The sequence below is a fragment of the Odontesthes bonariensis genome, chromosome 19 (genome assembly GCF_027942865.1).
Source record: "Odontesthes bonariensis isolate fOdoBon6 chromosome 19, fOdoBon6.hap1, whole genome shotgun sequence".
NCBI classification, from domain to species: Eukaryota; Metazoa; Chordata; class Actinopteri; order Atheriniformes; family Atherinopsidae; genus Odontesthes; species Odontesthes bonariensis.
The window spans coordinates 13,476,694-13,503,750 of record NC_134524.1 but is presented as its reverse complement, the minus strand read 5'-3'; the positions used below and the strand labels follow the sequence as shown (position 1 = coordinate 13,503,750).

General features: G+C 42.8%; 2 protein-coding genes across 4 annotated transcripts in view; both read left to right on the top strand.

The window, feature by feature from the left end:
- The window catches only part of adgra3 (adhesion G protein-coupled receptor A3), a 35,930-nt gene extending 20,879 nt beyond the window's left edge, over positions 1 to 15,051 (top strand). The window contains exons 4-19 of the mRNA XM_075450970.1: positions 5,649 to 5,720; positions 5,806 to 5,877; positions 6,040 to 6,200; positions 6,746 to 6,959; positions 7,065 to 7,229; positions 7,665 to 7,866; positions 8,000 to 8,149; positions 8,511 to 8,669; positions 9,399 to 9,566; positions 9,778 to 9,985; positions 10,113 to 10,321; positions 10,572 to 10,696; positions 11,265 to 11,388; positions 11,970 to 12,115; positions 12,577 to 12,672; positions 13,280 to 15,051. Coding sequence (XP_075307085.1) covers positions 5,649 to 5,720; positions 5,806 to 5,877; positions 6,040 to 6,200; positions 6,746 to 6,959; positions 7,065 to 7,229; positions 7,665 to 7,866; positions 8,000 to 8,149; positions 8,511 to 8,669; positions 9,399 to 9,566; positions 9,778 to 9,985; positions 10,113 to 10,321; positions 10,572 to 10,696; positions 11,265 to 11,388; positions 11,970 to 12,115; positions 12,577 to 12,672; positions 13,280 to 14,726 — 3,718 coding nt within the window. The 3' untranslated portion in view covers positions 14,727 to 15,051. The remainder of the gene's footprint in view (positions 1 to 5,648; positions 5,721 to 5,805; positions 5,878 to 6,039; positions 6,201 to 6,745; positions 6,960 to 7,064; positions 7,230 to 7,664; positions 7,867 to 7,999; positions 8,150 to 8,510; positions 8,670 to 9,398; positions 9,567 to 9,777; positions 9,986 to 10,112; positions 10,322 to 10,571; positions 10,697 to 11,264; positions 11,389 to 11,969; positions 12,116 to 12,576; positions 12,673 to 13,279) is intronic.
- A 6,762-nt stretch (positions 15,052 to 21,813) lies between these two features.
- Positions 21,814 to 27,057, top strand: part of kcnip4a (potassium voltage-gated channel interacting protein 4a) — a 141,640-nt gene continuing 136,396 nt past the window's right edge. For all 3 annotated transcript variants that reach the window (XM_075451702.1, XM_075451697.1, XM_075451704.1), the window contains exon 1: positions 21,814 to 22,011. In XM_075451702.1, coding sequence (XP_075307817.1) covers positions 21,951 to 22,011 — 61 coding nt within the window. In that variant the 5' untranslated portion in view covers positions 21,814 to 21,950. The remainder of the gene's footprint in view (positions 22,012 to 27,057) is intronic.

Sequence of the window (27,057 nt, the reverse complement as noted above, 5' to 3'; positions counted from 1 at the left end):
AATTACACAAAGGCAGTGGAACCGAAACACGGCCTGCTGGCCACGAGGCCGCAGCTTTGGATGCGAAAGGCTATCGACTCTTGTGTCTATTTCAGTCAAACTTGTTTGTATTTATGTTACACAGAATTGCAGCAACAGCAGTGGGAGCTCACAGCCTTTCACAGCAAGGTGTGAGCAGGAACCCAGAGCACGCTCTGCGGGACAAAAAACAAGCCAACTTGTTGCATTTCCGTGCATTCTTCCTGCGTTCTGCGTCGTTGTTGGCTGAACATTATTCTTTGAAATTTTATGCAGTGCCCACAATCCTTTCCTGAATTTCAAGCCTGGTTTTTAGTCCATCTTAGCAATATGCTGCATATGATTTTGGCCCAGTCCCAATTCCCACAAGGGACACTACCATTTGGCCCCACCCCTCCATATTTCAGAGCTAAGGCCCCTTTTGTATTTTGAGTATGAAGGAGTAATGGCCATGTAACTCGTCAGCTGGGGCATTGGGGGCCGTTTCGTTGGCTAGATGACCACTGCTTCTTTAGCTCCAAAAGAAGAAGGGGCCCCTGCCACACCCAGAGTAGTGAAAAACAGTGGGGTAGGGCTAAAAGGAGGAATTTAGATTGGGCCTTAGAGTGGATCCAGTGTCCATAAGAGAGCAATGTCAAGCTGGGGTCTATTTCTTCTCCCTTGTTTTGTCTGGCTTTGTGCCAAACACCACTGCCAACAGCATGAGGCCTTATATACTTTCACACACTCCAGATAAAAAGGAGGGGGTTGGATAAATGAATGTGTGATGTCTCTAAGTATTAGGATAAGTATGAAGATAATTTTGAAATGTTGAGTACATAAAGCTTACATTAATCGTTGTTTTATGGTGTAAATGAGCAGTTGTGCGTTTGCCTTTTGTGGTTGAGTATATGTGCTTTAGAGTGAGCAAGAACACGGCGTGAATTGGAATCCTCCGGCAGTTACTAGTCGCTGCCAACACAAACTTGAGCTTGGCTGCTCCTGTGGAGCAATAAGATCCCGACAGGAAGCCAGTCAGCTCCTTGGCTAAGACCTGGTCTCATTTTACCCTCTTCCTCCTTCTCCTTTTTGATATACAGTATGTTCATCTCACACTCCAATAGACTGAAGTCAGTCTATTTATCCATTGTGTATTAAAATCTACCCCCTTATCAACACAGAGATTGGAAACCTTACATTAAAATATTTGTTCAGGGTATAGTTTTGTTTTTTTGTATAAGAATAGCAACATTTAATTGTCCCCCCTACCTGTCTCGGATCATTTGAAAGGGTAGTTTTGACTCCCCGAGCACTCAGAGAAGGGAGCACAGAGAGGAGAAGAAAGGCAAATGAGATGATGATGAGGCAACCTTCTATCAGGGGTTGGCATATGCTTCTTTTTACCAGTATATTTTAATCAAAGTGGAGTTGATTAGCTGTAAGGAATGCATAAAAATAGATTTAACCAGCTTTAATGTGACACTCATGTTTCACAACATTCAACAGGGTTTGTACAGTCCAAAATTTTCCTGAAATAGCTGTTGAAGTTTTGCACATAATGCCCAAACTGTCATCTTTTATTTTATTCTAACCAGTTTGTACCCCCCCATCTGTGTCTTGACTGCCATGAGATATTTCCTAATTAGAGTTTTTCTTCAAGTCAAGGCTTGCCATTTGGAGTGCCTACTTATGCTGTTTGTGCTGTCACACAGCAGTGAAAGGGGGGTTTAAAATGAAGCCTGCAGAGATTTGGACTGTAGGGATCCTGCATTCCAGATGTTAGTCTTGTTGGATTATAATCGTCTCTTGCATTAACCCACCCTCATAGAAATTGTCCAAAACGCTCTAAACCAGTTGGTAATTCAGATTGTCTGTGAAATGCTGCATACATACAACACGGAAGATTTTTAGCCTTTTTTGTGTTTGAGGGAATATGTTAACACTTTTCAGCGTTGGATTTTGATCATATGAAGATTTCCATTCCCCACATGATATTAAAGAGTCAGAAGCGACACAGACTGAAGTATCCTTACGAGCTACGGAAACACTGAGTCCTGGTTGAACTAACTTGAAGGTGACTTACAATAAACCATCCCTGTCCAATGACTTTGGTTTCAGCTCCCATGCTGACAGATGAAAGCACTCACGTTGGCTGCATGACGCGCACGTCTCAGATGCAGTTCGAACCGCGATGCGGCTGCATGTCATTCACATCAAGGAAGCTGTTCTCAGTGGAAAAAAAACATTCAAAACATTTACATCCCCATAGATGCAGTAGGCAGGCAATACGTCACAGTGATTAAAGATATTACTCACCTGTTATGATGGTTAATTTCTTTTCATTTCGGCAACAGAGTAAACAAGTGGTAGACTGTCTGGTCTTCTCTTTTTGAAACATTTCAACCAGGGATTGCAAAAGACTGCGTATTTAGCCCCATTACCAAAGGCATCACTAAGTAAAGACAATAGGCAGGCAGTAACTGCGCTGCAGCATTGGCGCAGTGGAAAGGTCAGCAAAGTAAAAACACGTGGGCAGTCGTGATGCAGGAGCTCAGAAATGCACATGCTTTGCACATGCCACCCAGCTTGTGTGAAGCTGGTGACTCAAACTGAGATGACTTATAAAGACACGTCTCCACCATCATCAGGGTCGTTGTTAAAGCCAGACTAAACAGACTAGCACTCGACAGGATGAGCAAACTTCGAAGGCTGAAAATGGGCACCGTAACTCTGAAAACAGAGAACCAAGTGGTAGAGCTTTGGGGAGGGACTTGGATTGGGCCCTAGCCTTAAACACCAATTCTTGCACAACCTTATGGATTCCTTTGGCCACCGCCCCCCTTCAGGCGGCACTCCAACAGCTGAACAGTCCCTGCTCTAACTTAATCTCATCGGGCTATTTTTACCTCTGCTTGTTGTATCATACACAGCAACTGATGAGCTGCTCTGAAATGCTGAAGTTGCTGTACGCCTGCTGCTAAAAGTCACGGTTGAGACTTTTGAAGGAGAATACTACTGGTACATAACTATTTCTGATGGAGTGTCTGACACTAATGATAATATTCTTCAGCTTGTATACAGTTCTTTGACACACTGTGGCCCTCGTGTTTAAATCCATGCGATGAAATAAGACCACAGCGGCCTTCAGCTTAGAGGAGCCCCCTCCCTACACCCCTTCTACTGCAATATCCTTCCCATGACACAATGCTCGCTGGAATTGGCAAGCCTGCAAAAGGCTGCTTTTTCTTCTCCTTGAAGTGGAACTGATAACCTCACACAGTGAATTCCCCAGCTGACACCTTAAAGCGGCACTATGCAACTTTTTCATGGTCATAAAATTGCTTGGCAATCATCAGATTGCTTGGCTGACCCGTTCTGATGAAAACGGTGACATTTCCATCTCCATCTGGTGGCCCTAGCCCGAAACAGCGCTTGCAACTTTGCCTGTGGCGCCGCGTGCTTTGTTTACCTCTGGAAGTCTCGCGACACACGAGAGCCGAGAACTACTGCTTCACGGCAGGTCTAAAGGGCTCTGAGCCGAGCCAGGGAGCCTGATAAGACACACCTCTCTCCATTAGCTGTCGACGGCTAAATTGAATGCGGTTAGCTTCTAGAGTAGTAATATATAATATGGCTAGACTGTCGCCTTATTTTCTACGGAGCTCCCCCTACAGCTTTGGGGTGTGTATTGCATGGTAAACAAACCCCGTATTACTGAAAGTTGCATAGTGCCGCTTTAAGGACAAACACCAATAATTACATAAATGCCCGGAAATTGGCACATGCCTGCCAGTCATTTTATAGGGTTCACTTTGAGTTAGTATCACATTCCTCGAGCACCTCAGGATGTAGCGTGGTTGGTGGGTTGAGACAATGTGTCTCTTCATCAAGGCTCTTGTTTCTTTTCTTGGTACTTGTAAGTTTTTGGATCATTCATAGAGGAATGTGTGATACAGCTATTGTAAAGGTGCCTGGACTTTGAAAGTCAGGTCACAAGGATTAGTTGACTTAAATGTAATCTCTCTGGGAATTCAGATCCTTTAACTATCTTCTAACTATCTCTTATTCAATGGGATTGTTAAATGACTGTGTGTTAAAATTGATCTGACCTAACTTATATTTAAATGTTAACGGGGAATTTGATTCATACAGACGGCTCGTAAGAAACAAAACGGGTAGTTATTTTGAGACTTGTTGTAGTATTACAGGCAACAACTGCAAACTTCAGTCTCACTTCTCATCAACCATGCTGCTGTTTTTAGCCAACAACCCCTTAGCAGATAGACAGTGGCAGCCACTTGCAGTGGCAGTGAAAGTAGATGCCTCACAAGCAGATAGTCCCTGCGTGACTCTCGGCAGACCAGAACAGTTGAGCTTCAGACCTAAAATTCCAGAAATGTCCAGAAACATAAATTCGACTGAATGACAGCTTTGCTCAGTTATGCTCCTTTACCAAAGCTGCATGTATTTATAACTTAAAAGTATTCAAACCAGATCCATCCTCTATCTCCATATTACCATTGGAGCATTTTTCATAAATCTTAAGAAATTAAGCTTTTGTGAAATTCAGCAGTAAAGAGGGTATCCCCTTATTTCTTGTCATTGTAATTTTAATCAAAATCAGGTCAAAACTTTCCCAACTCCTAAAATCATCATGTCTTGTGACCCACTAGAAGTGTGTGATGGTGCCCCCCCCCCCCCCCCCCCCTCAGACGTCTGCTCGTATTTACTCTTCTTTACATTCTTTCATATCTTGCTGTGCTATGGACTTTTTTTCTTCATGTTGCAACCTTTTAGCAGAGGGTGAATGGCAACACACAGGTGTGAGGGCAGTTATATCACTGTGATCAGTTCCAGTCATTGACTCATTCCTCTGTGCACATTCAAGCTCTGAAATCAAGCTCTTCCTTCAGAGGTGTGTGAGGGGGTGGATATACAAGTATTAAAAACTTATTGAGACAATATATAAACAAGGTTTTTATTTCTTTGCTGGTGAATAACTGACTACAGTCTGCTTTGATGATCTGAACAGTAACCAAAAATTGTTCCCTTTAATTGTTTTCCCTTTGAATATAAAGGAATGTTATATTTCATCCCTCTGCTGATGACTGTGCCACAAGTTTTTGTGCTCATGTGGCTGTAAAGCTTTCAGTAAATCTATAATCGTTGTAGAAAATTCTATTTGTTAATGCATTAGGTAATTGACAGTGGAGGCATCTGTCTTTCACCCAGCAAATGCTTCTGAAAAGCCTAAGGTAATTGGGACACTTGAGTCTGATGTTAGTCAGAGACATCATGTCAGGTCACATCTGAAAAGAACGAAACGTTTTTAATGCATTAGACACTGATCGTAGTTGATTGATCCACTCCCACAGTGTTGCTCTACCTTTGATGTGTGGGATACCCTGCAGGCCCACACGCACATCATGTCATACCACCTTAAAGGTTGTAAACCTGTCCGATGAATTTCTGGGAAGTCTGCCCCAGCATGCCTTTTAAACTTGGCCTTTTTTCTTTTAATCCTGCTGTCTTTTATTTTTTATTTTTATTTTTTTTATCACCAGCATTTCTCTATTCATTCCTTTTATCCCAGTGATAGAATATGGCTTTAAGAGTTTTTCTTGTTGTTAATTCTTCTTTGTGTGTTACAGAGACCTGTCCAACAACAGCATTGGCTGCCTTAATGTAGACATCTTTAAGGGGCTTTCCAGTCTGATCCGACTGTAAGTCTTCTGTATTTCTATGATTGTAGTGTCATTGTCTCTTTGTAATAGACTGAATAAAGGATCTTTTTTTTTTTTTCTACAGAAACCTGACAGGAAACATGTTCTCTTCATTGGCTCAGGGGACCTTTGACAGCTTGGTGTCCCTGAAGGCACTGTAAGTATGAAAAGGAGATGACTTGTTGATGTGGGCTGAAATCTCAATCTCAAGTTTTAACTGTTTCTGAACATCTGCCATATACCATCAATAAAAGTCCATTATTAAAAACAGTTGTTCTATGACTTTAACTGCCTTGTGTGTGCTTCTCCTGCTCTCCAGGGAGTTTCAGACCCCTTACTTGCTGTGTGATTGCAACCTTTTGTGGCTGCTGCGTTGGATCAAAGACAGGAACATCGCTGTAAAAAACACAAAGTGCTCCTACCCACAATCTCTCCAGGGTCAGCTCATAACCTCAATCAGACCAGAGCTTCTCACCTGCGGTAGGGACACAAACACACCAGAGCTACAGGGATGGAAACATTCTGAAAAGCAGTGCAAATATGTAATTGTGAAACAGTAGCTGTTTGAACACTTTGAAATACAATTTGTCTTCATTTTAACGTCCCTGTCCAATTTCGGACACATTTAAATGTTGAAATGTCTTTGAATTCTGATTTCATTGCCAAAAATGGCGCACTGTCTCTTTAATGTTTCTGTTTCGTTATCAGTGGGGCTTGTGTTTGGGGAACAGGGGCTTGTGCAATGACACAGTAGATAAGACAAGGGCTGCCCAGGCCAGAACTGCCTTTGTTTGTACTTGCTCATGTCTTATCAGTTTGGCACTCATTGAGGGATTATAAAACACATGGCGTAGATTTAGCCGGAACTGGTTGCCTGACATGAATCTCAAATAAACACTAAAGCATACAGAAATCCAGAACACAGTTTTAGCTTTCTTGGCTGTCCAGAATGTGTGAGATAAAACAACAGTGTCATTAACAATAATTTGCCATCTACTTATTTGCCTCCTGGTTTTTTTTCTCAGATGCTCCTCTGGAACTGCCCTCCTTCCAGCTCACTCCATCGCAGCGTCAAGTTGTCTTTCAGGGGGACAGCTTGCCGTTCCAATGTCAGGCTTCACTCGTGGCTGAGGACATGCAGGTGTTTTGGTACCAGAACGGACGCATGGTCAAGCATGACGCCACTCAAGGCATCTTTATTGAAAAGCGCATTGTGCAGAACTGCTCCCTGATTGCTAGGTATAATGACGTACATTCATTTCACCACAGTTCCCAGGATCTGATATGATTGATTTTGGTCGTAAACCTGATTAAGAATTTTCTCCTCCTCGTGTTTTCCATCAGCGCACTGACCATCTCAAATATCCAGCCTGATTTCACGGGAAACTGGGAGTGTCAGGTCCGAACCAGCAGGGGCAACACCACCAGGACAGTCCACATTGTGGTGTTGAAAAGTTCTGCCAAGTACTGCGCTTCTGAACGGGTTTCTAATAACAAGGGAGAGTTCAGGTATGTGTGTGTATATATACATATATACGTTTGTAGTCACCAACTACCAGAAGTCTTCAGAGTCAAATGTCAAACTCTCATATATAAATCTGAATTGAACAATATCGGTTGCACTTGGGCCTAAAGAAAAGCTTTCATCCATTTAATGATTAGCTCACAGCAGATAGAGGATGTTGTCATCACAAGATGTTATTTGCAAATTGATTGTTTTAGGCTCAATAACGTATGGCATATAGTTCAAATGATGAATCAGTTTGAACCGTTCTTTGGATGCTATTTTGTTACTGTGCAAGCGCAGCGTTATTGTTGTTAAGCAGCACCACCTTGTGGTTAAATGCAAAAAGTTACACAGCTGTCAAATTCCCACATGGCTTATGTGACACGAAGACCGGGGGAATTCTAATCATTTCCTGAAAAACGATCTAATTCTTCCAGATGGCCACGTACTCTGGCGGGAATCAAAGCTTACCTCTCCTGCAACAGACTACCATCCAGCGCAGGCACCTACTCGGGCAGCTCCGGTGAAGAACAGCAAGCGTGGCGCTATTGCAATGGCGACGGTCTGTGGGCAGAGGAGGACTATTCCAACTGCCAGTTTCAGAAAGATGTCACTAGATTTCTCTATGTCATCAACCAGGTCTGCAATGCTAGAAATGTTTTGATGTCAGCTATTGCTGAGCTCATTTACTGGTGTACCCCAACACACTGCGGTGTAGGGAGTCTGTAGCTGTGTGTCTGTCTGACTAACTGTTTGTGCATCTTTGCACTAGATGCCTCTAAATGAGAGCAATGTGGTCACCAGGGCTCGACGCCTGTTGCTCTACACAATTGATGCCGCCAACTTCTCAGACAAGATGGACATTATATTTGTGGCTGAGATGATTGAGAAGTTTGGGAAGTTTGTTGAGAAGTTTAAAGATGTAAGTACTGCAATGCTTATTTGTTCATTTCCAATCCAACAGTAAGGTCAAGAAGATACATTCTAAGTAGCTGCTAATGTAATGATAAAGAATGTCTGTACAGTTCATTCAGAAAAGTAAAGATGATCCGTTATGTGCTGAAGGCAAGTCGCACAAGCTTGAAATGTGTTTCCAAAAGTCACCTGGATGCCTCAACTGCCCAACATTTCTTATATTTCCATTTCAAGTATTTTGGAGGTCACACTGTTGAGTTGCTGCTAAATAAATGAGAAGTGCTTAAAACATCTGTTCAAAGTCATATCATGTTTATGTCTTTTGAAGCTATGTACTCTCTCATGTTGATCCCTCTCTTGTTTCCCAGCTGGGCGAGGTGATGGTTAGCATGGCGAGTAACCTGATGCTGGCTGACGAGAGAGTGCTGTGGATGGCCCAGCGTGAAGCCATGGCCTGCACCCGCATCATCGCCTGCCTGCAGAAGATCGCCGTTTACCGCCTAGCTACAGCGCAGGCCTTCTCCCTGGTGAGCCCTGTTAACATCCCCATTACGCAACCCTTAGGACCAAAGCAGTTTCAGTGCTGGTTTGGGGCTGGTGTCAGAGTCAGTTCTAAGCTGGTTCCAGCTAAGAACTGGTTTGGTTTCCCATAGATGAAGAGCCACGTGGTCACGCAACTTTGAACATCTCTTCAGTACATGTTTGACCCTCTCTCCACTGCAGCGGACCACAGTGCAGGCAGAGTTGAACAGATTACAGAGTTCGTCTCATTTTCCCAGGAAATGAACATCTTAATATCATCAGTCGAGCTTTTAAACAACAATGCTTTGTTATAAACTCTCCTTGCTACACCAACCAGTGTTTCCAATCTCTCACTGGTATTTATGAACGGCGAAACAATCTGTAATAATACAAGCTGTTTTGATTTGGATCCAAAACTGCTAGCTGACTTAATTAAAACACAGGAGAGTGTTAATAAAAGAAGCTGCAAACATTGTTTTAAAGGGAAGCTACAAGCAGTGATTGTGAATCCCCCTCTATTAAATGCATTGGGCAGCATTCACCAACATGACTGGTGATAAAAAACCATTAAACAGCAGGAAAATGAGAGGAACACTTGGCGCTTGTTCACTCGCTGGTGCTATGCTACCCAAACTAGCGCTGGAATTGCTTTGGTGTTAAAACCCACTTATGTCATGTTGGGCTGCAGATCTTGTTGAATAGAGATTTACTCATTCCCCTTGTTGTCCTCACAGACATCCCCCAACATTGCACTTGAAGCTCACGCTGTCAGGGCCAATGACTGGAACGGCATGACCTGCATGTTATTCCAGAAGCCGAGCCCGGAGCGAACACCTGTCCAGGAGCGCCAGCTCACGTTTAAATGCAACACCACCGGCTCTTTCTCCAGCATCCTTCACAAGGTCAGCTCCTACCAGTAACACCGAGAAGTTTGTCTGAGCTTTTCTTGTCGTCTTGACTTCTGATTGCAGCTTATGAGTACACAATGTTGGCCAGTTAATCATTCTTTAACCATATCAATAACCTCATATGATTTAGGAAGGCCTGAACAAGACATGTTCTGTAAAATATCTTGAAAGGTTGGGTTTTTACTTCTGCTTCTTGTCTGTACAGAGCACCATTGTGGAGGCTTCTCTGCAGCTTCCTCAGTCTCTTTTTACCCAAGCTGTTGTCCCTGGAAAGGTTGAGGACACAGTCTACAAACTCCACCTGCTGGGCTTCCGCAATGGCAAGTTTTTCCCCTCCACTGGCAACACCTCTCTGCTGGCCGACGGAGGAAAGAGGAGGAATGTAGCCACCCCGGTTATCATGGCTAAGATAGGTGAGTCGTGTAGTTTGTGCTTGTGTGAGGAAAGATCAGAACTTAAGTCCATATGAATCAGATATCTGCTTCATTCAGACATTAAAACCTAAGAATCAACTTTGCCCTGATCTGTGCTTTCCTGCAGATGGTATGTCTCTGCGTGTCCTGAGGACGCCTATTAACGTGACCTTGAGACGGTTTGCCCGTGGCTCAGACGCCGTGTCCGCCTGTTGGAACTTCAGTCTGGCAGGAGGGCAGGGAGGATGGAAGAGCGATGGCTGCCGCATCTTGGAACATCATGACAACTTCACCACCATATCTTGCAACTCTCTGGGCAACTATGGTCTCCTAATGGTAGGTGGAGTTTCTCCTGATGTTTGCTCAAAGTTTAGATCTGAAGGGATGGCTTATTTCATTTGATTTATTTTTAGTGTTGGAACACAGTGCACAGGGCATCCTTTGTTTTAACTGTGTGGCCCTCTAGTGGCCATTAGAAAACATTGCCAACATCAAAACATTGCACCTGGAAAATGGACTTTATGGGCTGTGGCAGAGCAGTATAGTTTAAATCTGAGGATTTATCTCCTGATCTCTGCTGTTGCAGGACCTCAGCAGTGTGGAGTATTTATCTCCAAGCATCCAGCCCCTGCATCCAGTCATCTACGCAACAACTGTGATTCTGCTTCTCTGCCTGCTCACCATTATTATTAGCTACATCTACCATCACAGGTAAGGCAATGAAGTAATGGTGCGTTTTTAATTTATGAATGTGTCCTCGTACCATGCAGGTTTTATTTTGGCTTTCTTTGCTCCAACTACCCATTCATATGCACACAATAGACTACCATCTCTTATAATAGTTTAGCAACTTGGTTCTCGTTTCTTTTGTTCATTTTTTTTTTCCTTTGAAAGCAATAATGCAGTTTGTAAATGAACAAGAATTATAAAGAAAAGTAATCAAAAGTAAAAAGAATGATGACTCCTACTGCAACATCTAATTGCGTAGAAAAACGTTTGATATTGTAACCTCATAACGTGCGTTCCAAATCTCCATTTGGGCTTGTGTAATAATTTTTTTTTTTTTTAATTCTTGCTTTCTTCACCATCATATTAAAGGCATCATGACAGTTAGTCAAACTATTATTGTAAAGGTTTTCTCAATCTCTGCAACTCCAAAGATTTATCTCACTGTTTCCCAGCTCTGGTGTCGACCTCTCATCATAGACCCATCTATCTCAGTGCGGTATTTTCATCTTACCTGCTTTCCGTTTTAACTGTATTGCTTTTGTGACTGCAGGTCTGTCCGGGTTAGCCGCAAGTTTTGGCACATGTTGGTCAACCTCTGTTTCCACGTCTCCCTCACCTGTGGGGTGTTTGTGGGAGGCATCAATCAGACGCGACACGCAAGCGTCTGCCAGGCAGTGAGTACACTCCTCCCGAACACTTCAAACACCCCCCCCCAGTGTTTGTTGCGCCTCCAGATTTTATAGTCGGCAATCATAAATGAATCAGGGCTTTAGCGGTTGCCCTTGGCTATGATCACGAATCTTGTAAAACTGGGGAAATGCAGTAAAAGATAGTTTGAAAGTTAGTGGAGATTGTTTCTATGCCTCGAGGCGAGCCTGCATCTCTTCTTATGGTGGGCTGTATTGGGGGACATCACTTATTCATCTTTCACTGCGTCTTATCTGTCAAGAATGCAAAGTAAAAATTGAGCAGTGAACTTGCTTTTTATTTATTTAATCACTTATGGTGTGAAGCTGTTTCTCATAAGGACATTTTTCAATATGATGATGAAGCCCACCATTAGACATGTGCTCAAGATTCTTTGAGTGAAATCTTCTAAATACACTGAATTACATTTTTTATTCCGTTTTATTGGAGAGAGAATGACGGCATCGGTGCATTGTATCATAACTTGTGAGATATATGGCTTTTAAATTATTTTTTTTTACCTTAATTAAGTCATACAAACATCTTATAATCATGCCATTTCCTCTAGGTGGGCATTTTGCTGCACTATTCTACTCTTGCCACCGCTCTGTGGGTGGGCGTGACTGCACGCAACATTTACAAACAGGTGACACGCAAGGCCAAACGCTATGAAGAGCTCGATGAGCCACCGCCACCACCGAGGCCGATGCTCAGGTCTGATTCCACCACTCTTGCACTCAAGCTTATGTATTGCAACAGTAACGCCACTGCGGTGCATTTTCTGTGCTCAGTAATTCCACGACATGTTAGTTTTCCCAGATGTCTTTTTTAATCTTTGCTGTATTGTAAAACATTGTAAATTGCACAACTCTTGACCCCACTACCACTGAGCCAAGTTTGAAATCTGTTTAATTTTTACTAAATTAAATTCCTAATACAAGACGAAGTGCCGGTGTCATACAATTAAATCTTCTATGTCTTTTCTTGACATGTGTATATATAATTGAGATTTCTTGCTCCCAGTCATTTCTATTTGTTTTGCAAAGCTGCCATGTGGTGTCATTGTAGATGCCAAAAGCATCCTCTGGATTCCTCTGTCCAGTCATTTCTCACTTCCCATGTAATAAAAATGAGACACTAAAGGTGAACCACCTCCTGTTTGCTTTCTTTCACAGGTTCTACTTGATCGGTGGAGGTATACCCATCATTGTCTGTGGGATCACTGCAGCAGCCAACATCAAAAACTACGGCAGCCAGACAAATGCACCATAGTGAGTTTGACCTCATATGCACTGCAATTAGAGTTCCTCAGTTTGTGCTCATGGAAATGCTGCGCCGTTTTATCCGGACCACAGCATTTAATGTGGAAACATCCGAACCCACAAGATGGGTTACGTTCTCCCAGCCAGAGTTGCATTTTCATTTAGTAAATAATGGGCATTTTTATGAAGGCAGGAAAAGTTTATTATGGAAGTTTATTCATGATAATTGCATCCAGGCATCAAGCAACTGCTGCCAGTTCACAGAGCGCTCCGCCACCCCTCTCCCTGCCGCAGCAGCTGTTTGGATTGTGGCGCGAGGCTGACTAATTGAGAAATCTGGACCCGTATCTGTCTCTGAGTCTTTAGAGTTTAATTAATTTCTTGCTAGCAATGAGAAATTCAGCTTGCGTTATTAAACGTAATGGGACAGTAACTGCAAAAATTGGATGCAAAAGTTTTTCAGAGTAGTTTTAAGTTTGTGAACTAAATAAATGACAGAGACACCCAAAGATGGAGATACTTGATATTTTTATAAATGAGTAGTGTGAACAGTGTAAATGTGATGGTGAAAGATACAGTGAAACCTGTATGAAAAAACAAATCTTTTATCTTTTAGCTGCTGGATGGCATGGGAACCAAGTATCGGAGCCTTTTATGGCCCAGCGGGATTTATCGTCTTTGTGGACTGCATGTACTTCCTCAGCATCCTGCTCCAGTTACGCCGACACCCTGAACGTCGCTATGAGCTAAAAGAGCCATCTGAAGAGCAGCAACATCTGGCCTCAGCCAGCAGCGAGCCAGGCCCAGATGGTGCTGGCAGCCACTGCCACCCCTTCACTCTGCAGCTTCAGCCACATGAAGCGTCCTCCTCCATAGTGTCTGCCCCCCACACTGTGCCCCTGTCAGCCCTGGAGAACGAGCACACCTTCACCGCCCAGCTGCTGGGTGCCGCAGGGACTTTAGGGCTGTACGCGGCCCTCTGGGTGTTCGGTGCCATGGCAGTATCACAGGACCACCCCTTTGACTTGGTGTTTACTTGCCTGTTTGGTGTGGCTGCACTGGCACTCGCAGCATTCATGGTGGCACATCACTGTGTCAACAGACAAGATATGAGGCAGTTTTGGTCACGAGATTGTTGCTCTGGAAGGCGAGCATACTCTGCGCAGGAGGATGTCCTTTTGCCTCAGCCAGGTGTGGCAATAACATCCACAGCGGGATCTGATAACAAGGCAGATGGGGAATCAATAAAGTTTGGCCACAGCAGCGCAGACTCGTCGTACACGAATAAGAGCGCCCCAAGCATGCGCAATTCTGCCCACGGCAGCAAGCTGACCAATCTGCACGCAGAGGCAGCGCAGTGCAAGTCAGCCTCAGCGCTGGTGACAGCCAGTGGTACGGCTGTTTTGGACAACAGCCTGACTGAACATTCACTAGACAATGAAATTAAAATGCACGCGGCACCAGTTGAGGTGCAGTTCCACCCGATGAACAACATCAGCAATCCAGCAGCTGTCACGAATGGACACGCAAGCAGGCATCAGAAAAACCGAGCACGAGCACACAGGGCAAGCCGGCTAACGGTGCTGCGAGAGTACGCCTACGATGTGCCCACCAGCGTCGAGGGCAGTGTGCAGAGCGCCCCCCAGAGGCGACACCATCACTACGACCTGGCTGCACGCAACAGCCGACGGGCAGCTTACATGGCCTACAGGGAGCGCCATCAGAGCCAGCTGCAGCAGGACAGCAGTGACAGCGCCAGCCTGCCACGGCGCTCCCGCTACTCCGACAAAGAAAGTGGAAATTTGTTGGGGAACGGGACAGCAGTGACTGTAGAAGCGGAGCAGGTGGCTAACGCTGGCGTGCCAGGCTCAGGTAAAGACTGTGGTCCTGTCAGGCAGCCTGGCAGCACAGAACTGGAGAGCCAGAACAAGTCATACGGGCTCAACCTTGTCATTCAGAATGGTGGCACACAGAAAGAACATGGACAAACGGTGCCTTTAATTAGCAGCGACAGTGCAGCCACTATAAAAACAGGCTTGTGGAAACACGAAACTACTGTGTAGCAAGCGTTTCCATCTCTATGAGACTGCATAATAAAACCCTCACACCTTTAAACTGTGAAGTATCTCTTACAATGGTTTTTTTGTACTTTTGTTTCTGCAAAAAGTCCTTTTAAAATAGTTGTTGGAAAAGTAGCCACAGTACTGCCACGGATTGTCCATGTAGATATGTTTTTGTAAATGTTTTATTTTTTTATAAGTTTTAATCCAACGCCGTTGTTGCATTTGAGAGTTCTGCACATGTTCTGAGCTGTGGCTCTGTGCACGCCTGATGCTTTTTGTCCATTTTCTAGGTGATCTCTGCAATAATAAAACAAAAGTTACCGTACCGAAAGTTTTTATTCCTCACATCGCACCCACATTCTAATCTTTTGGACCTTTTGGAGACTCTGAAATAGTGAGTCAGAGCTGTTTCGCTTCTAAAGTGTTGCTCTTCCTGTCAATATATGACAAGCTGGTAATTGGGTGTTCCGCTGACCTTCAGGTGGCCTCAGGTTCCTTTCTCCCAAGTGGTGGAGCACTTTAATTGCGACTGGCAGTGACTTTGGGCTCCATAGGTGCCATCTTCCTGCCTGCTGGCAGATTTGATGAGTGCACCGTACATTCTGGGCTCCCGCTGACTTCAGGCCCCAGGTTGTGATTGACAGCTGACTCTCAGGGCAAGTGAAGCTGCCAGGAGAAGAAAGGATAATGAGAGGCGAGTGTCCTTCTCCTTCCAGCTCCTTCTATCCTCTCGTCTCCTCCACAGCTGTGGGTCCCACTCACAGCTTGACATTGCTGCAAGGGAGAGAGCAGGGAAGAGAAATAAAGTGCAATTGGACTGCTGAGCACTTGCGGAGGATTAGCATCACTTTTTTGTTGTGTGAATGTCATGTAGCCTACATTGTAGTCCAGTGGCAGACCGGTCAAGTCGGATGCTGCATCTGTTATTTCTGAACAGTGGTGGAAGAAGCATTCAGATCCTGTGCATACATGAAAGTGTGAGTGGATAACAGGTTCTGTTTAGATTTATATAAAGTACTCAAATACGAGTAGAATTCCAGTACATAAGGTTAATATTTGGTCTGAGAACCTTTATTCTTCAACACTGCCTGAGCCCTCCTTAGATGAGATTTATTGTAATTTCTTCAAGTAGTCTTTAGGATTAGTTCTCCAGGCTTCTTGAAGGACATCACACTGCGTCGATAATGTTGAGGTCCGGGCTCTGGGGGAGGATTCATCCCTTTGCCACTGATTTTCGGTCCGGTTCTTGTGTCATTAGCATACCTCTGTTGCCCTTCCTAAAGAATGGCTTCTTGACGGCCACCCTTTCATATGGGCCATTTCAGATGAGACTTCAGTGAACAGTAGATGGAACAGCTGAAGGTCCAGATGCTGCTTGCAGGTGCTGTGTTAGATCTTTGCTGGATTTTTTTCCCCCCCTAATGCTTAAGGATGGCACGTCCTTAAGCATTAGGGGGGGGAAAAAAGTCTTAAGTGGCTTATCAAACAACAAAAACAAAATCCTGTTCCTCTAGAAATGGTCGCGTACAACAACGAGACTGAAAGTGAGTGACATGCCAATGGAAAACTTTGAAAGTCCTTCAGAAAGCCCGAACTATAGCTCAAGATCGCTTGAAAAGGTCTTTAAAAAAAAGTCTGGCTCCTCTTGAGCAACATATAAATAAATGAGGGGTGTCTCAATACAATTGCACAGCGCTGTGTAACTGTGCAAAGTGTACCATTGTTTTCATGTCATTAACCAGCCATCGTAAAAATCTTGAAGGTCAGGCAGAAAATGATCCATTGTGTATGAATTGATCCGTAATCAGCGTCTACTGATTATTCCAGTCACAGAAGAGAGGCGGCGCAGCTCCGATAGCTTCAATTTTTCTTTAATGACACATTAACAAAACACATATATCACTCGGGCAAGGACGTATTGCCTCGCCATCTTGGATGTGACAAATTCTAATAAGAATTTTGGATTATGGAGAGAGCAGTTCTGCCTTGATTAGTGGCAGCCTCTGTGATTCCCCTGAGGCACGAAAGAGTGATCTTCAAATAATCGCCGAGTTTCTGAAGCTCTGTCATCTGTTGTAAAAGTTCAACGTAGGCTGTCGGCGAAGAAGGAAGGACAATCTGAGGATGTTTGTGCTTAGTGGATGGGGGGGGGAGGATCATCAAGGCAAATAAGCTGATGGTATCTTGGCTTTAAGATCGCAGGGACACCATGGGCAGAAACCGATCGTAAATTAAGATAAAACAAAAAGTCATTTTGGACTCTTTCGAGGCTCATTTAACAGTCTAAGGGGTAAATCACACCCTTCAGTCATAAGAGATGAAAGAATCACTATATACTCACCTAGCCTATACTTTTTTTCAAAAAACGTAGTCATCCTGCAGCTGCACAGTGTATTTGTATTTGAGTTCGCACCAAGAGGCCCCTGGATGCCTAACATTAGGCAGGTTAAGCGTTGTGGTGGCGTCTGGAGGAAGCATCTGGCTCTGTTGGGGAAACAAACCACTGCAATGACGATTGATACTACCCAGAACACGAAGCCATCTGACTGCGTTGATTGTAATTAGGTGTCTTTGGCTGTCCAGGGGATCCAAAGTATTTTTACCTGCAGCGTGCTAATCACCGAAAAACCTCTTAGGCCTGACATATGGATCACAGCGTTAATTAGCGTCCGGGGTTCGTGATGATCACTGTCACCTTTAAGCAGCTGTCTGCTGGGGTAATTGGGGAGTTTTAAGAGTTGGTTAAGTTTATTTCCAAATAAGGCAAAGTCACCTCAGTTTGTGCTTCACCCAGGCCTTTTTACATGTGTTTGAACATTAAATCACTTTTTTATTTAACATTTCACATATTCTAACCTTACGGATTGTTATTTTACTGTGTGCTTTCTCAGAAAATTCTCTTGTGTTGGTTTGCAATTTCAAAAGCCTGATTATTCTGCTGATCGTGCTAAGGATGCGTTTTTAGGGGAAACAAATCAGGACTTGAGAAGCTTTTCAGCCCATATTCTGTTTCTGATTTGAATAGACTAAAATAGATTATGCATGCACATTTTTAAAGAGGTTCCAACCTTATGTTCGGTATGTTTCACTTTACAGGCAAACACCAGATTGAGTGCCATGATCAAAGTTAACTTTGATCTTAACTTTACATTCTAATGATCAAAGTTTAAGGCCACTTTACGCTCCGAGGCATCTTGGCATGCTGTAATTAACTGCTGGAACGCTGAAGGTTTCCTGTGCAAAAAGCTCCTTTTCCTGCTGCTGCATTCTTTCGCCACCTCTGGTTGACAGAGTGAACGACTTTGGAGATTGCCTTTGTGACATGGAGTTTCAGGCATGGGTCTGCAAAAGATTAATGCTTTATCTCTCTGATAACAGTCCCTCTGATGAAGGTGTCCAAAGGGCTTGTTAGCAGGAACGCTGGCTCTATGTGTCATCTTGCATGATGAAATCTGCCTGGCTTGGCTTGTAAAATCCAACCTGACTTTGACATCAGTGGTAGTGGTCACCTCTCTTACAGTGTGGAGTGCTGGGAAATTCTGCCCAACCCCTTTTTAACTCGAGCGGTAGAGTTTAATAGACATTTTGTTCCTATTCCAGCCATATTATTTGATGAATTGAAGTGATGGCATTCTAGTATCATCGCGGTCTCATCATTAATACAGTGCAGAGACCTTGCGCAAACCCAAATATTTCATGATTAAACTTCAGGCACCATCACAGATGAGGACAGAAATAGATGCTCACTTGGTAATCTCGGAGGAGCGGGGATGCTCTGCTGCAAATTTGGTGATTGGATCAGAAATATGCTCACGAGTAGGTAGACTCCAGCAGGTTTTAGATGCTATTTCTTTGTTTTCAGACAGGCGAAAAGATGCTTTCTCTACATATGTAAAGCTGAAATTTTCATAAAGGACTTCTCTTGCAACTCTTCTTACAATTGTGTGTTTTACGCATAAGAAATAGTATGTTAATGAGGGTTAGGGTTTTTCAAAGAGTAACACGGTTGCACACACTTTCCTATAATGATGACATCAAGCCATCTGCAGATCTCTCATCTCCATGTGTTGGCAGTTTGTGGTCTCATTAATGCTCCTATATTGCCATCCATCTACCTTTGCCAATCTGTCTGCACAGATTTGGCTTTGTCTTTCCGTCCAGGTGCTCTGTTATTTATAGTCGCCTCAACAGAGGCATCAGTCTCTATTCATGGTGACAGCTCAGACAGTATTCCTGTCTCTCTCACGTACAGATACACATCTCAGAAGCTTAAGGTTGTCTCTTGGAATTATGAGGAGATGAGATTTTATCTGACTTATCTGTGTTTAACATAAAGGTTATTTTGCGCCAACTTTTCTTGCCAAGGTGGGAGTTTTAGATATCCATGATTAAATGAAAGATCAGAAATCTTGGAAAAAACACGGTCCAGATAGCAGAGACATACAGGACCTTAAGTGGTCTACATTTGGCACTTATGGCTCAGTTATGTCACAGTGTGGGTTATTTTAAGCATTCCTCCTCCGGTCTTTTTCTCTCGGTGGTTTATCTCAAAGCCAGAGACGTGTGGCCAGATGTGGCCCAAAGGACATGATCTGGGCCTAACTTGGGTTATGGAATGAGTGGAGGAGGTCCGATGTGGTTCAGATGTTCAAAGCTGGTTTTGACATGGGTTAAAGAAAATCAAATTTTGACATTTGGCAATCACAGGCACCCTAAGTCGGAGCCGTCATTCAAGGCCAAGTACAGAATTTGATTGAGCATTGTGCTGCTGAGATAATCAAAGCTTTCCCTGAAAAATTCAGCTGCTGTGGGTCAGCATATTATTGCTCCAAAACCGGAACATTTTGACTGACACTAATGGTGAATTTACAGTTGACATATACCCGTGACATATGCGCCAATGCATCAGAGATGCTGACTTTTGAACAAAAGAATCTGCAGACAGATTTTTCACACTCATCACACTGGAGACCATGATGTGCTTGGTTTGTAAAAAGGATTTCTAACAGCATGTCTTAATGAAGCTTGGACCCAGAGACGGCAGCAGCACTTATGGATCGTTCTTCTTTGCTTCATTAAGATGTGCTTTGTACTGCAGATCGTCCTCACATTTTCACACTGAGAAACATTTGCTTTGCTTTTTTTCAGTTCAAATGTGCTGCTTTGCCGGGATGTCAGTTCACACACTCTGATGCTCTACAACTCGTGGTACTATTGCACCGTGTTTCAGCATTTAAAAAGAGCATTTCTTCAAGTATAACAACCATTCGCTCCAAGCTATCTTTCATTTCTCTGCTGGGTTATATGTCAAAGGAGTTTTCAGCTTTATGATGAAACGTTTCAGATGGAAAGATGCTTGCAGGGCATGAAGACAGTACATCGAATTAAAGCAAGCTGCAGTTCACTGTGCATCTTTCAACGTGGTGAATACTTGTCTCATTGAATCACTCTGTAACCTGTAAGTTTAGAAAGCTCATGGATGTCTTTTCTTCCTACGTTTGCTGAAATGTAGAACAAGCAAGCCTTCCCCCATTTGTTTCATCTGCATAGGAGTCATGTACGTTCCAGAAATAAATTTGCCTGAAAGTATTCCTTACACCTACAGACTCACACACCGCACACACATCAAAGTTGTTTAAGGGCGGAACTTCTGTTTTTTGAGGAGTGTCAGCAATTTCCCATCAAACCTGCTGAATAAACAGCCTCCTGTTTCATAATTTGTCAAAAAGCCGTCTCTCGCCCTTAACCGAGCCGAGCATGTTTTACAGTGTGACAGAAGCTCCAGCCTTTGCAGTGTTGTTTTCGGAGGCATTTAGACAATCATTCGCAATTGCTGTGTTTTTGCTGCCGTAAAGCATATGTGCGGTGTTCTTAGAAATGTTCTAATCTCAGCGGGAGCTGACAGCTGACTTGACTTGCAAAGATGCACACTTGGCTTATCTTTTCATCATAGGGCTTTAATACCTGGTGTGTCGAGCTTATTTCACTGAGCAGCTACAGTATGTGTGGAAAGTCTCTGCTTGAGTTCGTACTTGCAGGTTTACACAGTCTCCCGTCCAACAGCTGAACTGACATATTGTTTATAATGCAGCTTGTGTGTACAGTAGAGAACAAATGGCAGGGAGAGAGAACACGGAACATTGAATCTGCATGGTTGTGTGACAGTTGGTACGAACCTCTTTTCATCAGGCTCCACCCAGAGGTGTTTAGGCTTGGTGCAGGATGATATAACTGTCTAAACTGTGTGTGGTGGGTTGAGTATGTTTAAGAAGATTTATGATGAAATCACTGTTTAAAGACTCCTGTGGTCCCTGAACCACCCTTTGGGAATGTAATATGGCCCAGGGCTACCAAACTATAACAGGGACAAATTCACTCTGTGACTTTTAATGGAAGTGACAATTACACCTACAGAGAACCATCAAGAATAAAAAGTATGGGGATTCGGAGCATTTTGCCAGTAGGTAATTGTGGAAAATGTAATTTATTAGACTAACAGGCATTAATGTCTCCTCTTCTGGTTTGGCATTGGATTTATATAAGTTCTTAGAATTTGGCAGCATGGGATTTGCTCTTTTTAAGCTGCAAAAGGTCAGAGAGTGACGCTTTGGTGATGAGGCCTGGCTCGCAGAAATCATACCAACTAATCCCAAAAGCGCTGACCGTGGCCGAGGTCACACAAGCTCTTCCACTTCAAACAGGAGAGCCATATGTGGATGAGCCTTGGAGTCTGAAAGGGAGCACGAGTTCAAACGGGAAACGACCATCTTCAAATCGCTGCGAAAAAAAAAGCACTTCCCCAGAATCAAAATGAAGCTCTCTTGATCAACTCTACTCTCAGCATGTGCCCGTTAGGTATGAGGTGCCAATAATACAAGAGGCACAACAAACGTGGGATAAACCAAACCATAAAGTGACTGGATTTGAACTGATGGACTATCTATTTCTATAATTATTAAAACATAATCCATTCATCATCCTCATCAACAACACTTGAGAGCCATGCTCGCTCCCGTCGGAGCGCAGGATGCACGAGCAGACCTCCAGCGCTGCCAGCCTCTCACACACGGCTGCCAAACTTGGGAGTTGATGAGAGGCAAGCAGTAGCCTACCAGCCGCTCACTTATCAGCGCTGCCGAGCTCCTGTGACTGAAAACGAGGCTTTTTTCGACTGGAAAACAAACAAACAAACAAACAAACACAAAACAAAAGAAAAACAAAAAAATGGATGCAAAGAGAGTGGTGACCGTTTCTGCTCGAGTGGATGCTGCTGTTTCGTCAACCGGTAGGACAATGGTGGGATGTTTTGGAATGTTCACCGGTAATGTGGTGATTTATGGATCTGCTCGGTCTTTAGGCTGAAACTCCTAGCATTGAAGTGACCTTTTAATATTGCCTCGTGTAAACGTCAGTAGCCTATACGTTAAATAGCGTTACATTAGCTTTGAGTGATAATCTTTTCTTTAATTCGGCTTGCAATTAATACAGAAGCAATCACTTGATATTGCATAAATCACAACTTTGTCAGTCAGTTAATTACTTCCCAAAATACACGGTGCATAAAGTCCAGCAGCAATTCAGACCGGCTTAAAGTTGATTTTAGCTCATGCATGTACATGTTTTTTTCTCATTTCAAAAGGCAATATTAAATGAAGGTTGTAAGAGTAGTCTTATTTATGGTAGATTTTTTTTGGGGGGGATGTTTGTTTCATATATGAAAAAAAATATGCATGCTTGTGAAACTCGATTTTCTGTCGCCTTCTTTTCTCCTGAGATAACTTTACTTTTGCCTTCTCTTGAAATAAAAATATGGTCTGGTCGATGGTTCTTGTTGGGGTGGCTTTAGTCTCAGTTGGAATTCACTTGAGAAGCAGTTCTAGCTGGTTTAAATATGCACTTTGATCCCGAACAGAAACCACTGTTGTTCCCCTTTCAATAGCAGGACACGCACAGGTGAAATTAATAACGATTCTCAGCAGGTGATTTTGTTATTTTTGGAACAGAGATGAGGGTCCAGGGAACACCCAACAGCTCCCACATCACCTACCAGCACAGGCTGTTTACATGTGCACAAGTATCTGGATGGGACTGTAATTTTGGAGTATTCCAGTTATGTCTTGGACATAAATGTCTTATATTTCTTATTCTGTCTTATTCCCCCACCTTTTTTTTTTTTTTTTTTTTTGTCAGTTCTAGATATGCTGCTTGGAGTACTCTGATAGATTTGTAAACATCTTTTCCAGCTTTCTGAACATTCTCTGTTGGGAAATATTGTCATACCTGAGATACGATCGGGCGCAGCAACTGTATTCATTTAGTCAGAAACCTGAATTCTTAATTAACAGGCATATAAATAACCAGGTTTGTAATGTTCCATGTTAACACTTAAAGGCAACACAAAAAGCATTGTGGAAACCAAGTTAGATTTTTAATGGTAGTATCTTGTATTTAGAGTAGAATATACATTTTTAAGATAATTATAGATAAATAAACCAACGCACCCGGTCTCGCACCCGCAGAATGCAGAACAGTTTTTTTCCTAAGGCCATCAGGCTCCTAAATGGACTATAATGCACTTTCACACTCGACACTTACACTTATACTTTACACACTTTATACTTATACATGCCTACCTCCACTGCTGATTGCACTGCAACCTTAAATATTGCACAACATTGTATTTCTTTTTTAATTTTCCTTATATTATAGTTAGTATAGGTCTCTGATTAGCATATGCTATTATGTGTATTATATGTACAGTACAGCTCTTGTAATTAGCGTTAGAAAATGTATATTGCATATTGTAGTATCCACATTGCCTATCTATTCTACTGTCTTGTAAATATTTTTAGTAGAGTACTTATGACATGACATGTTACGGCATGTAAATGTCCTGTCTTGTTATGGAAGCTGCTGTACGGTGTCCTGTCCTAAGAATTTCAGTGCCCAGTCCGACTCTGTTGTTTTGTGTATCTGACAATAAAAGACTTGACTTGACTTGCAAGTTTGGGATAGATGAAAAAAAAAAGACACTAAGCACCATTACAGACTCATGAACAGATGTCGCAAAGGCGACTGAAATATTCGGTCATGTTTGGGGCCAGAGATTCTTTTTGTTAGCAGGCGTGGAGAGTGTAAAAATGGAACGATACACCCCCTGCGAAACAATCCAATAACTCCAAAAGGAGATAAAGACTGCAATTCAATTATCCCAAGAGCAGAAGTTCCACCTCCCCCAAGTGTAATGTAGCTATTCGAGGCCCACAAAGAGGATAATTTTATTCATGTTTACCTGCCTCTCTGGCCTGCAATACACTTCACATAAACAAAACTTTTGAACCTCCCTTCTCAATATGTGCACACATGCACTTTCATAACAAAGTACAATGAATTTAGCTGCATAAATACTCTCATGGGTTCCCCTCTCCGCAGAGCTTGGCGAGCATTCAGAATGCGGATGGCACAGTTATAGTTTGTAGGGTTCCCCTCAGGCTTCTCACTTGTAAGTAGTTAAGTGCTCATCATGCCCGATGAAGGATAATGTTTGATTAGACACCTAATTGACTTCAATCTGTCCTCTGTTGAAGACACAAGTCACACTTTCACTATTTCAGACAGATTTCAGTTTTGGAGAGCTTTCCTCCAGCAAATGTTTTGTTTTTGTTGTGGAAGTTTGTTTCCCCATTATTAATAATTACCACCAAGGCCATGAAATATTAGAAACTATGTTCAATGCAGCTGCTGAAATAGATGCTAACGAGTGGCACAACTTTTGCCAACTAATGATGACATGCAAACTTTGACAAATGCCTACAAAGGGGCTGAATAACTATAATGTCATTAAAAAGAATGAAGGCATCTGAGTACTGTCTCATCTGTCTTTCATTTTACCGTTATATATATATAGTTTTACAGGATATTGCAGTCTAGGAATATTAAAACTTGTATGTGTTATATTATTGAGGCATATTGCTGCTCTCTTATTAACCTGATTGTAAATCATCACAGAGAGGTATTGACTTGAATGTGTAGCTAAAAAGATTAGGAATTTCACCCATTTGTCTTCAGCACAATGTGATTCACAGCCCTTCATACTTGCTCTAATTGCCACTTATGGCGATGTTTCCTATAAATCAGGTGACTGATTTTCATCAGGACTACAGAGTTTGAGCTTTACGGCTTAAGACAGGCAGGCATTTGTTTCTGCTTTGTTCAGTAGAGAAGACACACTGTAGCCTCCACTATTTTCCCTTTTCCCTGCTCTCTAAAGCTCAAACAACTTTTTCCCCAGAGGCCAACCACATCATGGTCTCTCCCCAGTGAATTTTTCAAATGTAACAATCACCCTTTCAAAAATGCCAGATCCAACGAGCCATAAGTTGATCCTCTCAAGAGCTGCATCCATTTTCAGTTTCCCGAGACATTTCCCTCCGTTAGTGCAGAATCCCTACGTTTCAAAAAGGCAGGGTATGAAACACAGCCCCGTAAGGCTTGTTGTTCTTCCTCTTTCTCAGGAGCACAGAAAGTTTATCATTAATCATTTTTGTAAAAGTTCTGCAACAGAAGTTCAGGAGAGAGGGTAAGAATTGTCTGGAAATATCGTAACTTACTCTGCCTCACTTTAGGCCTTTTTAAATCAAATAGTAAAACATAAACCGATGAAATGTGACCGTTTCAAAGATCTCATAGCAGCTGTATCAGTGTTTTATTCATTTTTGTTTACATTGCCTACTGTCTTAAAATGAGCCGAGACTATAATAAATCCTGATTTATAGACCATCTCAACCTGATCAGCGATTTGTATGTTACATAACAATATTTACAGCTTGTGTACGAGCAATGTGTTTATTTTGCAAAGAAACAAAAAAGAGCCTTGAGGGTTGACATCAGTGTTGGGCCAAGAACTGACATCATACTGTGTGTGTGTGTGTGTGTTTTCTGCAACTGTCAATCACAGGTTTTCAGATCATAAAGAAGCAAAGGTACAGGTTGACGAAACTGTTCCAATTCTGTCAGGCAGGAGAACGGTGTGATTTAGATTTTTAGACGAACGCTTTGACAGTATGCAGCTCATGATCACATATGAAAGTTCCTTTTTCTTTGTTTCCGCACCATGTGTCATGTATCTTTTTTCCTATTTTCCATCAGATCAAGTAGACCATTATAGATTATTATATTTTGCCTGATGTATTCAAAGGGAGAGTGGAATATTATACAAATAAACCTATTTAAAGGCAAATGAATGAGTTGGACCACATATTGTTTTTAAGAGCTGGCATTTTGATGAGGTGACAGCTTTTAAAGATCCTCCTCTGGCAGCACGGTCGAGTGTTTGCTTTCTGCAGCATGAAAAATGCCGAGATAATTCTGACTTTGCTCACTGTGATAAATCTGTCAACATTTGGCAGGTAGGATCATAAACATTTCACATGTTTGTCTAGTTTTCTATTCATTCTGGAAATGGATAAATGGTGCCATGAACTTCTCCTCTCATCTCCTGGGCACCCTGAAGCACATTTTGTTTGCTTTGCAAACAGGCTTTGTTTTTCCTTCGCATGGACTGGGTGGGGAGCATCTGCTTGCATGGACCATCTGCCTTGGGACACGAGCCAGAGAAGAATGGGGGAAGGAAAAATTGGAAAAAAATCAGGGTGGGATGAGGACACAGGGACCAGAGAGGGAGAGGTGGATTAAGACAGTGATGGATGTACAGCGGCTGACTGGGATGCAGGAGGGAAAGTCTTGGAAGCGGGTCATCAGATGTTCCTGCGGCTGTAAGCGTATGGATGGTTGGACATAAATTGTTTGTTTATGATTGCTGAAGGTAAAAAGAAAGATGTGGATGGCTTTCATGTTCACGTTTCCAGCCACAGCTTTGTTTATGCCACAGATCCACTCTATTTGACGTCTTTGTAAAGAGTGCCAAACAGACGGTGCCAACTGGGTGGCAGCACTTGGTCTCAGCTTGTGAATGTGCTTTTCTTAGTTTGTGCCAAGGTCAGCATTGACTACGTTTCCTGAGGAGAAAAGAAACCTTTGTCACCTTTTCGTTCCAAATTTAGACCAGCTTTAATTAAGCACTTTGCAGTTCTCAAAAAACCTCTGACAAACAGTTTTTATACTTTAGAGTAGTGACTTATTGGGCTTGTTTTTGAAGCATTCCGTAGATTGTTGATCTGATGAAATCTGGGGAATATGGTGGCCAAGCCAGCGCCTTCATCTTGTTCCACAAAACAATTCTTGAATATTTTTGTGGTGTACCAGTGTGCATAAGAGCTAAAAGAGGCGACTCGCATCAGGAAAGCCTATTATCGCAAAAGGATGTACAAGG